This window comes from Periplaneta americana, chromosome 2 (assembly GCF_040183065.1).
Source record: "Periplaneta americana isolate PAMFEO1 chromosome 2, P.americana_PAMFEO1_priV1, whole genome shotgun sequence".
NCBI classification, from domain to species: Eukaryota; Metazoa; Arthropoda; class Insecta; order Blattodea; family Blattidae; genus Periplaneta; species Periplaneta americana.
Window position 1 is genome coordinate 173,720,769 of NC_091118.1, and position 16,872 is coordinate 173,737,640.

General features: G+C 35.7%; 1 protein-coding gene across 4 annotated transcripts in view; it reads left to right on the forward strand.

Moving 5' to 3' along the window:
- Positions 1 to 16,872, forward strand: part of LOC138694835 (uncharacterized) — a 540,942-nt gene that overhangs the window by 495,193 nt on the left and 28,877 nt on the right. For all 4 annotated transcript variants that reach the window (XM_069818950.1, XM_069818948.1, XM_069818947.1 and 1 more), the window contains exon 5: positions 16,369 to 16,644. In XM_069818950.1, coding sequence (XP_069675051.1) covers positions 16,369 to 16,644 — 276 coding nt within the window. The remainder of the gene's footprint in view (positions 1 to 16,368; positions 16,645 to 16,872) is intronic.

The following is a 16,872-nucleotide window of genomic DNA, read 5'->3' on the forward strand; positions in this document are numbered from 1 at the left end:
GTTCTCTTTACATTCTCCTTATCCTTGTATTCCCAAAGTTCTCCTTGTTTTAGTTATTAATAGATCATGGTTTACCATGTCAAAGGCTTTACTGAGATCTATAAAGAGACCAAGACTATTTTCTTTCTTATCTTTTGCTTCGAGAAGATTTTTAAAAAAAAGAAGGTGAAATATTTAGAAGAAGAAAAAAGAAGGAACAAACTGATCTTCTTTGATATTGAAGAGCAAGTGAAAAAACAGTCTTGGGACACGTATGAAGTGATAGTGAATGTTCCCTTGCTCTCCTTGTCTGTACCTTGTTATCCTTGTACTCCGTTCTCCTTGTCTTCCCCTTGTTTTCCTTGTCTTCCCTTTGTTTTCCTTGTCTTCCCCTTATTCTCTTTGTATTCCTCTTGTTCTCTTTATCTTTACTTTGTTTTCCTTGTCTTCCCCTTATTCTCTTTGTATTCCTCTTGTTCTCTTTGTCTTTACTTTGTTTTCCTTGTCTTCCCCTTATTTTCTTTGTATTCCTCTTGTTCTCCTTGTCTTCCCCTTCTTCTCTTTGTTGTGTCCATATTCTCCTAATGTTCCTCTTGTTCTCCTTGTATCGCCCTTATACTCCTTGTATGCCTCTTGTTCTTGTCTTCTCCTTCTTTTTCTTGTCCTGTTTTCTTGTATTCCCCTTGTTATCCTTGTATTCTCCTTATTCTCTTTGTATTCCTCTTGTTCTCTTTGTATTCCGCCTGTTCTCTTTGTATTCTCCTTATCTCTGTATTCTCAACGTTCTCCTTGTATTTCCTTTGCTCTTCTTTTCTTTTCACTTGTAATCAATAGCGGCGAGAGAAGGTTTCATTTTAATGTAACGGTCAAATCCTAAGACACCCCTAATACCTAGTGTACAGAAAGATGTAGTTCTACGTCAAAATTTTTTCTCGAAGATGGAATCTCATAACTCCTCGCATTCACTGTCAATACCCAAGATGATAACGGCTACGTTATCTATGCATACGAAAAAACGCCGTCTTTCCCACTGTATTATTATTATTATTATTATTATTATTATTATTATTATTATTGTCTTATTACTCTTTTCCATCACCGCAACACAAGGGCGCCCTGACCTTATCAAATCTTTTGAAGCATTTCATATCACCTGCCACGCATTTAATTCGCCGCCTGACAATAATATCGACTGTCTGTTCACCGTGAAATTTCTTCAAACATGAACGAATTTCAATGTCCATCAGAAACTCTGTCACGCATTGCATGGCGGAAACGTTTGAATATCCACAAAGCACGAACGAAATTCGTTTTAAAATTTTCACTTTCAAAATAAGAAATAAGACATCTTGTCTTTGTAGTGACTCGTAGGAAAGATGATACTGTCAGTCATAGTAATAAAAAAGAGAACGTATTTATTTCTTGTGTACATACAGTGTATTATAAAATTATTATGTGATTTAAAATCACACAAAGAAATCTTAAATAATACACTTATATTTGCACAAAGCTACAACAATCGTGCGGTATATTACTTACTTTCACGGTCTTTATAATGAAAGGAAAGCTCAAAGCTAGATACATACGTATTTCAATGCTAATTTCACTACAAAACACTGTTGAAATTATTTCTGCTATTTATAAAAATATGAAGGTAGACCAATGTTTCTCAACAAGAGAATGCATTTTAATATAATAGGCTATAAGTATATATTGTGTAGCATGCAATACACAATCTGGTGTTGAAGAATCCCTTCCATTCATTGATTCAAAATTTGTTAGAAAATATTTTAAATTTAGTGATAAGCCATTTAAAATTTCTTACAAAAATGAAAATCCTCAAATAAAAATTACAGCTCTTTTCCATTACTCTTTCTATTCTATCCTAACGCAACATTCAGGAAGTTACAGGTGTACATTGTACTACACAAGGCTATTCAGGAGGAAGGGCCATATGTTGAAAGGTGATACTATGGACGACTGTAAAGGAAACACATTTTATAAACATATGTCTTAATCTCAATGGTCTCCGAGAAACAGTTATTTGAAAATAACAGATATAAGTCTCCTTTTATTCATCCGCATAATTGCTCACATTGATGCAGACGCACATTCCAGCTGGTCAGTGATCCAGTACCTCAGTAAAACCTATCCTGGGCGTTGGATCGGTTGCGGTAGTGTCATTTCTTAGCCACCGAGGTCACCCAACCTTACACCATGGGATTATTATTTGTAGGGTTGGTTAAAGAGCGAAGCCTACAAGCACGAAATGGAAACAAGAGAGCAATTGCTTTCCCGCGTTTTAAATGCTTGTGATCACATTAAGAAATGTCCGAATCAGCTCAAATTTAATTACCAACACGGCATCTGGCTACACGAACTGCACAGTGCATCGAAGTTGATGGTGCCATTTTTTGACATGTTATCTAAAGAGAGATGAACAATTAAACACAACATATAGGTAACGATCTTTTAATTTACCATCATCTGCACTGATTACGTTCCTCATGATTTCGAATGGTTTTCTCCAAAATCGTTGAGATAAGACATATGTTTATATAATGTTTTACCTTTAGAATCGTCCAAAATATCACTCCTCAACATAAGGTCCTTTCCTTCTGAAACACCCTCTATAAAAAAAACAATAATTCTAAAACAATTACTGAAAATTTAATTAGGCCTAACTTTTCTCACTGCAATTATAACTTTTTAATAACTTAAAAAAGCCGAAATTGGTCATGTCAATGACTTTCAAAATGCTTTACTCGTTACTTTAAGATGATAACTTGAAAATGTCATAAATCATGATCATTTTAAAACGGCCATTAAGAACTCAGTTCTAATCCAGACAGATACAGAAGTTAACTCCTTACGTAACTGGTTTCCTGCGTTTTCATTTATAAAAAAAGAATTTAAGAAAAGAATTATGTATAATTTTACATTTAAAATTGGAAAAACTAGGGTTTACTGTGTCTATACTTCGATCTATATATTTATTTCTATGTTTATAGAAGATTGCGAAGAAGATGTAAACAGCCCTTGATGTAGTGCATGTTTATATGTTCACTGTTTCTTATAGAAAAGGATACATCTGCACAGAAAAGGTAAGAAGTATGTGGTTGAAAAATGTTGGTCTAACACAGTGGTTTCTAAACAAGTTTTCTAAAGAAAGCTGTTAATACATAAACATATTTTGTCTTTGAATAAAGGTTTTTTTTTTTTCAGAATTGTTTCCATAAGAAATACATTAACATTCAAAATACGGGTACATTCATACAACTAGAAACATTTCCAGGACAGAAGAACATTTCCGTATTTTCACTACCATTATGAATATGACTATCAATATACGCCTTTTGCTTAACCCTTTTCATTATTTTCCCGTCTCATAATAGCACACGCGTACAGAATTGTATTATGACCTTTAACTTTGCATGCATAACATTCGATCAATTTTGACCTTTTAACTCTGAATGTATAATGTTCGATAAATTCTGACAAGGGAACCGTCCCAGGCCGTGGTGCTTGAATTTAATGAAAATGCATATTTTAAGTAATTTTCGTTCATTAAAAATGTGGTGATAATCGTTCGTTTCGCCTTTTACTCGTTTACGGAATATATTGACTTGAAAATTGATGCTACTTATGCGCTTCTTGCGCGCACTCGTTTCCTCATAGTTCCACGACCCCGTAATACAGCTCTCGCGTTAATGCTCTATTCATTTTTTTTTTCTCTTAACTAACATTAATACAGTAGTACAGGCACATCATTTTATTTTTACTTCAATTTTTGTTGTACCTGAGTTTATGAATGTAGGCCTACTTCACTCCCACCTCCTCTACTAGTAAACTTCCAATCGTCCTCTGCACAGAACTAAGGCCGCGTGTGCAGTCAAAGTCGCCTTACGGTCATAGTAAACATTACTGAATTAGTGAGTATAGTACGTTCCAGAAATATGTTCGCGTTTTCCAGTGACGAAAGAGCTCCCAATATTGAATCATATTTTCGCACAGGTACTGTCGTCCGTTTGCCTACGTTCCATCCCGGTTTCCCCCAGCCGCTTCTACTCGCCCCTCTGTAAAGGCTAGTGGCTGGGCTGTCTTAACTCTTTTCTGAAAACATTAATTTATTAGGAATTGGACGTCTACGTACTATTATACGACTGTTTAAAATAACTTAAATAAAAGGCCCTCGTTAAGTAATTAATTGTCACGTGATTTCCCTCCTTTCTACGACCCTGCGACATAACCACTTGAACGGACAGTAGATAGCATTTCTGAGTGATTTTGTCGGGCAGAAGTGAACATTGAATTTACAGTACGTAAGGTACTCTTTTATAGAGTAGGTACAGAATTATTTCAACATGAGTTACTAGTACGAAGGACGAAACTGGTAATTGAAATTAGGTACAGTAGTCTATAGTGCGATAATATGCAAAAAAAGAACTGAAGCCTGTATCGAAATGAACGGCCACCATTTTCAAAATTGTGTTTAAATATCCATATTATGATTATTTTTCATTTTAACTTCATTTTCTATATTGTACGCTAATGTGCTGTAGACAGTACCTTTTTTATTTTTATTTTATTGGGTTATTTTACGACGCTGTATCAACATCTAGGTCATTTAGCGTCTGAATAATATGAAGGTGATAATGCCGGTGAAATGAGTCCGGAGTCCAGCACCGAAAGTTACCCAGCATTTGCTCGTATTGGGTTGAGGGAAAACCCCGGAAAAAACCTCAACCAGGTAACTTGCCCCGACCGGGATTCGAACCCGGGCCACCTGGTTTCGCGGCCAGACGCGCTGACCGTTACTCCACAGATGTGGACTAGACAGTACCTATAATATACTATGTATAATGAATACGTCCGAATGGATGGTTCAGTTCGTCAGTAAAAACACTTATTGTTAATATAGTACTGTATTTTGATTAAATAAAAGCCTAATGAAAATTATCAAACTCAAAATCGCGATATTTCCTAGTTTAAATAAATGGAAAAACTACTTTTCTTCCCTCCTAGACCTAGTAAAGTGATTTGTTTGTATTTTACGCAGTATCATCGAACTCAAACGGTGTTTCCGGTTCTCAACCGTTAATCCAAAGGTATAGCCAGGTTAATATTAGAAATGTTAGCAAAAATAAAATGTGCCTGCAATACAATCCATGGCATCTGTCACTCATTCGTACACCGTCCAAATCCATAGATATGCAGCTGGAAGTCTAGCAACATGACTGAACATATGTTTTCAAGAACCAAAAGGGGAATTTGGACCTAAAGACAAAGATAAGCCATTTAATGTCGTGGTCGATACAAGTAGTTCCGGTAAACTGACAAAAAATCACTTGAGAAGATGGTTAAGACATGTATTACTCCAGGATGTTAAGAAAGACACACTAATACTCCTGAATTCCTGGTCAAACAGAAGACACTATATTTACTGAAGAAGAAGTGAACAATACTTTACATGCTATGACAATTCAAACACAAATTATTACTATTAAAATACAAAGACAATTAAAACACAAGATTTGTGCAATCCTTGGATGTCCAGTAGCGGCAAAAAAACCGAACCGACCCTTGTAGCTGATTTCAGAGCCTTGTTCACTCCAGTGCACGATAGACTTGTAACTAAGACTTTCGTGGTTCGAATCCTGCCTGGGAACAGAATATAAAATTGTAATTCAAAGGCTAGAAGGGTATTTCAGACATAAAATTATCTGTGAAAACATTCCAGACACATTTCACGATAGGGGCTTCATAATTACATTACATTCCGCTGTGTATCACCAGTTTCATTCACCTGTCCTCAAAGACATGCTAATTACCCGTGGTAAAGGTTGTGGATAAGTGACGGGGAAAGATGTGAGAAAGTTTGATAACGTTCTTGAACAAGTTTTATATAGGAAACAGTGTGTGTGTTGCAGAAGAGTGTGAAAAACCAGCCTATATAAAATGTTTGTACTGTTCAATGGCTCATTATCATATTTAAGGTGAGTCACAAAGTTAATACACATTTTTAATCCAAATTGAATTTGTATTTCGTCAAGAGTACTGTATTAATATGAGTTAAGAGAAAAAAAATAGACAAGAACATTAATGCGAGAGCTGTGATGCGGTGTCGCGAAACTATGAGCATCCGTGCGCGCAAGAAGTGGCATAAGTAGCATCGATTTTCAAGTCAACATATTTCGTAAACGAGGAAAAAGCGAAACGAACGACTATCACCACGTCTCTTAAATAACGAAAATTACCTTAAATATGCATTTTCATTAAATTAAAGCACGATGACCTGGGACGGTTCCCTTTGTAAGTTAACATTTCTAAATATTAAATAGACCCGATATAAAACTGACGGAATTATTTACAACGATTTTCACATGTTATCAAATGTCACAGAATATAGTTGAGACATTTCTGAAGGACAAATTTAATACGCATTTACAAACTTTTATGCTGATTAACCCAGTGGTTGAATTGGAAATAAATTACTATCGGTATGCACAGACTTTCTTGTAATACAACTATTTTGGGGATTTCTTAAATAAGACATTGCTACCGCCCGCAAACTAAATAACGTAGCCACTATATAAAACATCATACACTACTGCAAGAGTGTCTAAGAGAAGGTATAGATTATGACGATATTTTTGGTTAGCGTAATGGAATGTGTGATCAGTTTCACTAAATAAGTCGATTTTAAATTTTTACTGTCAGTACGCTATTTGTCATCTTATTTCATTACTGGTATGCCATACCGACCCAATTCGATGACTGGATTAACCCAGACGGAGGATTGTGAAGGATTGGGAGAGCGTTCTTTACCTTTATACTTTTTCTCACACTCCAAATAAAACCTAAACATGTGCATATAACATATGTACAATTAAATATGCAGATTATAAACATAGCACCTGCTCGCAAATATTGGTGGAATAAGTCTAAAAATATAAACATGATCATCATGCTACATATTGTTTAATTTTATGATAATATTATACAGTAAATGAAAGTAGCTTAATTTAAAAAAGTATAAAAACTGAATAAAATATGAAATTGTTGATTATTATTTAAGTGGAAGTGCTATACAGAAATTATTACCGGTACTTTAATAATTTTTGTATATTCCGTTTTTGTAAAATATGTAAATTTCTTCACTTAAATTAATATAAGAGAAGTTTTTGAAGAACATAATTTCATAGTCTAACTAGAATTCAAAATTTACAGACTCATGAGAGTCATTTGAGTTGTGATGTAAACAAATTTATCAGAGTTTGAATCATTACCCATAACATCATTACTTACACTATATCTGAAGTGCATATTATAACAAAAAATTTTAAACTCGAAAGATAGTTGTGATTTATTAATAATTTAACTTTTCTTGGCGGGTAACCTGCCAGGTTATTGTATTTACGAAACCGAAATAACAAATAAAAACGATGGAATTGTATAATTACTAACCATGCATAGTAAAAACATGTTCTTCTCTTAATTATTTGACACTTAATTCGACAAATGTCATAAATTTTGTTACAAGGTGGAGCAAAATGTATGGAACAAAATTTAATTATAGATTAATGTTTGCATAACCTAGAAATGCAGTTTATTTGTAAACAATATACACATTTTTCCATTTACTTTAATGTTAACAGATGCTTTTTTTTTTAAATTGCATCTGGTAAATGGCCTCCTTTATTCACTTCACAAGTGTATAGTCGACTCAGGAAACTATCCATCACACGTGCGAGCTTGTCGCGCGGAATTGCTGCAATTTCATTATGGATTAAAGTCCGTAATTCTGCAATTGAGGCATTGGCATGGGAAAGCATGTCACTCACAAAAACGAAATTTTACAGGACAAGCAAAAAACGTTTGTGGGTCTGTTACAAAGGACGTTACTTAACGCTAATGCCATCTTTGATGAGCTGCTGAAACTAAACGGTTTCTGCTAGCGACGTACTGTCTTTACCAAGCCACTGGCGTGGATTCGTACTATCTTATCCGTGAAAAAACGGATTTTCGATTTTTTGTGACTTACATGCTTTCCCACGTCAATGCCTCAATTGTCTCCTTGCGAGTGGAATAGACCTTGTCCTTGAGATAGCACCAAAGAAAGAAATCTGGAACTGATAAGTCCGGGGATTTGGAGGGCCAAAGTGAGAATTGAGTCGGCCCGGAAAAAGCTATCGTAATCTGTTCATGTTGATATTGTGTGGGCAGTAGCCCCATCTTGCTGGAACCATTTGTCAAGATGCCCTACCCTTCTTAATTCAGATACCAGGAAGGTGTTGAGCATTTGATGATATCGTTCTGAATTAACAGTAACGGCTCTGCCCTGAGGATCTTCGAAAAAGCATGGGCCAATAATTCCAAATCTGGCTACACCGCACCACCCTGTAACTTTGGAGCTCTGCAGTGGAGTCTCGTGAAGCAACTGAGGGTTGGTGTCTAACCAATATCGGAAGTTTTGCTTGTTGACAAATCCGGTAAAAATGAAAATGTGCTTCATCCGACATAAGCAAATTAGACAGAATATTGTTGTTCTCAGCACTCATTTCTTTGATGTTGCGCACAGAATGCTATTCCCATCTGCCGGTCAATTGGACGTAACTCACGAACAACTTGCAGCTTATAAGAATGGAATTTCAAACCTGTTTGCAATACGGTGAAACGATAGGAGTGGATCAGGACAGCACGTTTGCACATCTCCTTTTTATGTTGGGTCAGGTTCTTTTCAAACTGAAATGACGAGTGAAACGTACAGTTAAAATTACTCTAACCTAACCTAACCTAACCTAACCTATCCTAACCTAACTTAACATAAAAAGGTTAGGTTAGGTTAGGTTAGGTTAGGTTAGAGTAATTTTAACTGTCCTACGCTTCACTCGTCATTTCAGTTTGAAAAGAACCTAACCTAACATAAAAAGGAGATGTGCAAACGTGGTGTCCTGATCCACTCCTGAAACGATCGCCGTCTGATTTGCATTGTCAGCGAATGTCGACGGGCTAAGCGCTGTGTACTTCGCTGCATTTCTACTCAAACACGATTGACATTCTCAGGCATTCGGACGGTTCTTGGCTCATCCGGCGATTTCTTCTTTCCCTCTTTTCCATGTTCCCTCCAAGACTGGACCCATCGCACAATTGTGCATCTGACAGTAACACGATGATGACGATGTCCTTGGCGAAAGAAACGCTGAACTGCGATTACACTTTTTAAACGAATAAAAGCTTCCACAACCTGAATGCGTATTTGTATGGACCAAATTTGTATGATTCATCGCAGACTTCCTGGAATAAACAAACAATTCCAAAGCCGCCGTTGCTATGTACTACCACAGTGTAATATATACAGTCACGAAGCTTGAGTTGATGAGGGTACTAGGAACAATAGACTGTGCCGGTACTGTTTCACATTGTATGTGATGAGGCGATAGTAGCGATCCTAGTGGTTAGCAACTATCTAAGGATGCATATTCCCTACGTATTGAGCTTCGTGACTATGTATACTAGACTGTGGTACTGCTATGCAGCGCTGTTTTATGTAAATGCACCATACATTTTGCTCCACTTTGTACTGTATTTCCACAAAGACGGCAGGAACCACAGCCTCCTCTCTCCAATAGTGTTATTATAGATTTTATGCTCGACCATGCCGAAATGTAGTAATTATACACCTGGTAGCAGACCTTTAATGCATGTCATTAAAGTACACCTACTCATTAAAGGTCAGGTCATTCAGCCAATGACGACTCAGGTTACAACTGTTCAGCCAATGACAGGTCAGCTTTCTACCGTTTTAAAACGCAAGTATCGATTATTCTCGGATATGCAATCGAAAGAGAATTAGCGAAAAGTCACGGAGGCTGGAAATCCAATACTGTCGCAGAAAGTTATGTTCTGTTACTATAATAATTAGCGTTAATTGTAAATAATATTCAAATAAATTCAATTTGTCATCTCGTTTTTCAACGTCTAATTTAATTTCAATGTTATCTCTGTAGGTTCTTATGGCCTAGCAAGGTCAATGTGAACATCTGTTCCTCGGAAAAAAATCATTACTTTCGCGTCTGCGCACATCTCACAACATACGGGACATTCGTCAAGGTCAGATACAAAGAAAATTAATAATATCAAGTTAGAAATATGGTCGAGCATAAAAAAGTCGTATCAAACTCGCCTATAATGGTAATTAAAAAGCTCGTATGAAAATTATGAAACTCGCTTGCGCTCGTTTCATAAATATCCATACTCGCTTCTTAATTACCTTCATTATAGGCTCGTTGCATAATGTACTATTTTGAAGTTATTGAAGTTTCTTATATAAACAGTACTTTAGTCTAAATTTACAAATTTTGGTATTGTCATTTATTTTTATGTGATCCCAACCAAAGAATAGATTTTATACATGTTTAGTAAGGGTATTTCGCTTATTTGTATTACAGTATGGTTTCTGTCCCCAAAGTTTTAGTTAAATTAAAACTCCTAAGGAAACAAGAAAAATTAAACACAAAATAACGTAAATTGTTGCATAAATTCAAATTTTCAATAAATACACGTTGAATATTTTAAATAATATTTTAAAATAAGAAATTATTTACTTATTCGATTTCTTATGGAAATAATGTTATAAGATATTAAGGGAATGTGCTTCTATGTCATTGTTTGGCTTGTCAAATTTTATTAAATTTACATCATACGTACATGAATTCACAATACAGGTTATTGCTGGAAACCACTGGCTCAATCCTTATTGCTTGTTTTAAACTATTTTTCATTCATTTTTTATCTTTCAGAAAAGAATTACACTAACCACAAAGTCTTCACAAAATATATGAATTAATTATCCTGTTCTGAAAACTGGATTATATATTTAGTGAAGACAAAACAGGATGCTGTTGTTCAATTTAAATGTGTGTCGTGATCTGAACATAATATGGACTTTCATAGAACTGAAAATTAAACATGATATCCATTATCGTAAACAGGTAAAATTGTCTGCTTCAAGCTTATTTTCTTCCATTTTCCATTATCTTCCTTTCCAAACGTTATCCTAAACTTGTATGTATTGTAGATTTCTTCCACTTTTTAAACAGCTCTCTAAACCAAAATAGAATAATTCTTAGTTACGTCATTCAACTTTTTACTTTTTATTTAAGTATTAAAATATATATTAAATGTCATTCATAAAGACAAACATGTCTAAAAGTAATTTCGTTCCTACCCTACAGTGCAATTCGGTTTAAATATAAGTCTATAACAGTAAGAATCCCTAGTTCCCGTCATATTTTAGTTTAATTTGGTAAAAAATCATATCATTATAACTCCAAATTTCACTTCTTGTTTAATAAATTAATCCTTAAAGTAATGTAATTGCGAAGTCTCCAGATCCGATATTTTTCACAATTAAAATGATCAACTTTCATCCCCTACAAAGGCACAATGATGAAAGACAGACTTTAATATAGTTCCTTATTCCAGACACCAACAATGCTTAGTATTCATGGAATTACATTACATGAGTAAGCCAGAGTGTTCAATCAAGAAGTGTAGCTATATGACACTTGTACAGACTGAAATATTGAATTCATCTTCTCATGAATAATACTTTCACTTTGTAGTCAGTACATTTCTGTTAAAAATGAAGGAAATGAAAAAAAAAATCATGATGTATAAATAAAATAGTTTCTATGTCTATTAAGTTTAATGAGTGCCTTTAATCAGCAAGTTCACTAATAATGCCTTGAAAATACGTCAATCGTAATCAGAAGAAAGAGACAAAGAAAATGTAAGAAAACAAATGTTCATTAACTGATCTCCAGACACTATAACATTTTCTTTGAAGTAACATAGAGATTTTGGCGTTTTACTTGTAAAGGTTTCCAGATGTAGATACTTTGTAATTGTTATTAAATTACGTATATAGTCCATAACTTCATATATTCCTCATTCGAGTTGTTAAATAGAATTTTGGGCTGCTATTATCTTTTGTGACAAATCTTGTACTTTTTGTATCCTAAATGAAAACGGCAATATTGTTATAAGCCAAATCTCTCTCTAACCGCATTTTGTTATAAAATTTGGATGATAAGCATATGATAGGCATATTATAATTTGGATTAAAAATACTTTGTGATTGCACAGGAAGTATCTTCACAGGAAGTTACCACAGTTGCTATGGCAACAACAAATTACGATCCATTCTGAGTTGTGACGTAGTAGCATTGTTGCCGGTTCAACTTATAAACAAAACCACGTTTGTTTTTTTTTTTTTTTTAATTTATTTGACAATTTTTGTACATTAGTACTATCAATTGTGCTTAAATAATTAACGTTACAATAATATGAGACTTGTGGAGAGGGTGACGTCCATTAACGTTCCTCAAAGCATCAACAAATCAGTGTGCCTTTTCCTCTTGAGGCGACGATCAGGCCGTGCAGGGGGCAGGTTCCGAGGAATCTGGTTGATTAAGTTGTTAGAATGTGTTGACATCAACAGTAACATTCACATACCTCAAAAAGAAAAAGTACTTCCATTATACCTTAACTGTTCACCAGTACCACAGCATGAAGAAATACGATATCTTGGACTCATCCTAGACAGTCGCTTGACCTGGAATAAACATCTCACTTACACCCTCCAGAGATTAAGATACAGACTTCATCGATTGAAAGCAATACTTTCCAGCTCTAGTCTTTCCCATTCCAACAAAAGGTTAATATATGTAATGCTTCTCAAACCTATTTGGCTCTATGGATGTTCATTATGGGGATCGGCTTCTATAAACCAAATCAAGCATATTCAAACATTCCAAAATCGGGCACTAAGGATAATCACTGGAGCACCATGGTACGTAAGAAATGAAACACTTCATTCAGATCTAGACCTAGCCAAAATAGAGACTGTAATTCATTCTTCCTACACACGCTTATTTGCAACATTGTCAACACATTCTAACAACTTAATCAACCAGATTCCTCGGAACCTGCCCCCTGCACGGCCTGACCACGTTTGTTCGCATTATTTTATATTTCGTGTGCTGTGTAACTTGTTCGTACCAGTTCAAAGCAATAGTAAACGAGATTGTACTGTTTTGTTATACAGTTAGGGTGGCCAACTTTTGATCACAAAAATATGGGAGATTTGATCACGACAAATTTTAGTACAGTTTTTTAGGGATTCACTGATGGTATGGCTTATATTTATAATATAAAACTATCAATTTAATTATAACACAAATATGATTTAGGTCACAATACTGAGTACAATAATATTTTTAATTACACATGTTTCTTAGTTTCAACTTATTTATACTTGTCACCAGGATGTTGCTGATTATTTTTTTTGTCTTACTGTTCAAACCAAAAAAAAAAACTCTTTGCAATCAGTCACAATTTTATTGCTCGTTATCATTAGCTCTGACTTTATTAGTTCCAAGCTGCTTTGATATCTCTGATCTGTCTATTTATTATTGTTCATCATTGCACTGGAAGGAATGGTGAACGGGAGAAGAGTTCGGGGCAGAACAAGATATCAGATGATAGACGACATTAAGATATATGGATCACATGAGGAGACAAAGAGGAAGGCAGAAAATAGGAAAGACTGGAGAATGCTGGGTTTGCAATGAAAGACCTACCCTTGGGTAGAATAAATGAGTGAATGAATTAATGAATTAGGAACACTTTCGCCATGGACATTTGGTCCTGCTATATTTAACAGGAAGCCTAAAATTTTACTTGGGGTTTATTATTATATTACTTTAAAACAGTGAACATTGACTGATGAAAAGTACAGGAGGATTAGAAGATCAATACGGGACCTAGGAGGATAAAAAAATAGCTCAAATACGAGAGTTCCCAGAAAATAAGTGAGAGTTGGTCACTCTATACACAGTTATTTTTTATGCTTTTGTTGTTTGATGCATCGTTAACTCTATTTCTTTCGCTATTGTTATTGATTTATTATTTTATTACCTGCATTTATTTCGTCATTTTGCTCTCGTTGTATGACTTTTTTATTTTCGAAATACACCGTCAGTTCGCGCTCATGTATCAAATATAGGAAGAGTGAAATGTACGGCAACATTGCAGCTGGATGTCACAAAGTATTTTTAACCCAGGTTGTAGACCCAGGGTGCGAATTGATGGGGGAATGCCAGAGATCGTCCCCCCCCCCCTTGGAGAATCTGGTATCCCCTACTGAAATATATCGTACTAATTTTCCCCTGCCAGGGATAACATTTTCCCCCTTTTGATATCTAATGTGTAGTTTCCGTATTTTGTATTTTACTTTTCCATTTTTTAATGCAACACGCAACAACGAATTCTCCTTTCTTCTTTGAATGTAAGTTGAACGCGACAACACGAATTGGCTAATTTTATATTATTATAGACATTATTTTTATTTACAATTAAAATTTTAGTCATCATTCTTGGTTACACTCTTTTAATACTTCTATATCGGAATATGTATGATAAGACTTTCTTGTGTTAAATTCTAACGTACCCTGTTTACATGTTTCGACCTATTTATGGGTCATCCTCAGAACTGGTCGTTGTTGGTATTAGCGCCTCTTGTTTTGTTTCCTGTGAGGGTGTGTTCATGTGGTATAATGTAGAGTCAAAGATTGTGTGTGTTCTGAAACGGAGTTGTGTGTTGAGAATTTCGTTCGGGTGTGTTTTCGTGTGCCTGTATATTTCATATTGTTCTAGTGTGTTTAGTTTCTGGCTTTTTGATTGGATGTGTAATATTTCCATGTCTGTGTTGATGTCTCTGTGGGTGTGGTTAGCATTTGAGATTTTTTTTGGAGTGTTATTTGTTCTGTATCTCAATACACAAACAACACAAAACAACAAATGCAACCACACAGGCGTATACAAACTCAAATGTAACACCTGCAACAACTTCTACATAGGACAGACAGGCAGATCATTTCAAACACGTTACAAAGAACACATCACAGCCATAACAAAATTACAAAACACCTCCACATATGCAGAACACATCACAAATGCTAACCACACCCACAGAGACATAACACAGACATGGAAATATTACACATCCAATCAAAAAGCCAGAAACTAAACACACTAAAACAATATGAAATATACAGACACACGAAAACACACCCCAACGAAATTCTCAACACACAACTCAATTTCAGAACACATACACTCTTTGACTCTACATTATACCACACGAACACAACCTCACAGGAAAGAAAACAAGAGGCGCCAAGACCAACAACGACCAGTTCTGAGGATGACCCATAAATAGGTCGAAACGTGTAAACAAGGTACGTTAGAATTTAACACAAGAAAGTCTTATCATACATATTCCGAAGTGATACAGTGTTAAAAGTTGTGTAATCAAGATGTATACTTATATATCACTGAATAATTATTTATTTTTTATTATTATAGAACTTTCTACAATGCTGCAGTTTCCCTCAACCAAAGTAGGCCCTATAATTCATAAAAATTATCACGCTGCTTAATATTTTTTTTCTCTCCATTGTTCCCTATCTAACGTATCTGGATCTTATAGCCCTTTCAGTTCCATATTTCTTCTCACTCCGTCCTTCCAATTTTAATTTGGTTTTCCTTTCCAATTCCTTCTTTCTGATTTGCTTTGGTATTCTTCCATCTTATATCCTTTTAACATACCATTGTAATCTGTTTTCCATTTACCGGTATAACTTCTACCATATCTTTCTCTACATTCATTATCTGCCTTCTTATTGTATTCCTTATCTTTTCTCTTCTTGACTTCCTAGCTGATCTCCTCCAGAAATCCATTTCAGTGCCTCTTAATTTTCCTTCGTGTACCCTATTTACTGTCCAAGTTTCTGCTCCATAGAGCATTATATTCTGCACTATTGTTTTATAGATTATTTTCTTTGTGCAGTAATTGTTTATTTTAAATACCTTAATAAGTCTTCAGTAAAATTTTAACTTTCCCGCACCGGAGAAAATATTCAATTCGCACCCTGTGTAGACCTATAGTAACATCGCTCTCATGAAAGTAGCAAACCCTATTGTTCTTCAGATAGTTTACGCCCATAGCCTATTGGAAGCAGCGTATTTAAAAGGAAGTCGTATTTCGGTAATGTAATGAGAATGAAGGAATGAACTTGCGATATTTCAGGGATGAATTAGCTGTTTTATTGTTGTCATACAACTCTGTAATAATGTCCACTTCACATCCTGTTCCTCTTTATGACAAGCCAACATTATTCTGTAAATGACAAGCAAGTTTGGCGCTAAAATAAACAAAAGTAACTTTAAAAGAACATAACAAGCTTCTTGGTTAACAGAGTACATAAGAATTCGACAATGGTAAGTTCGAACCGATTGTTGTGAGCACGTGCTACTTTGCAGGGATCCCTCTGGCTGTTCATGGAGGACGTCCTTCATCTCGGGCGTCGAGTCAGCGTAGTGTTGGAACTATAGCGTCGGGTTTCTCTCGACGCCCAAGCAGCGGGGGGAGCCGAGGGGTACTGGTCCCTGCGTCGCGAGCAGGTGCGGCACGCGCCGCCGCCATCTTGCTAATCTCGTGTCATCTCACGACCACCACGGCCACAGCGGCCTCTGAGCAAACTAGCACTGACGACAACAGTCAGCCCGACCCAGAGCAGCAGCAGCAGCAGCGTGCCGGTAAACCTCCTCCGAGCGTTGTTGCGTTCCCCTTTCCGTGCGTGATATTACGGAACCGAGTACAGCGAACTGCTGAGTGGGTAATTTCTCGACAATGGCTCCATGAGACGCGGCTTGTAAAGTCAGGCATATCCATCGTTTCCAAATACTCGAAGTCTGCTTATCTTAACACTTCAACCGTGGCCCAGACTCGAAGGGTAAGGGTACACTCATACGATACAATTACAA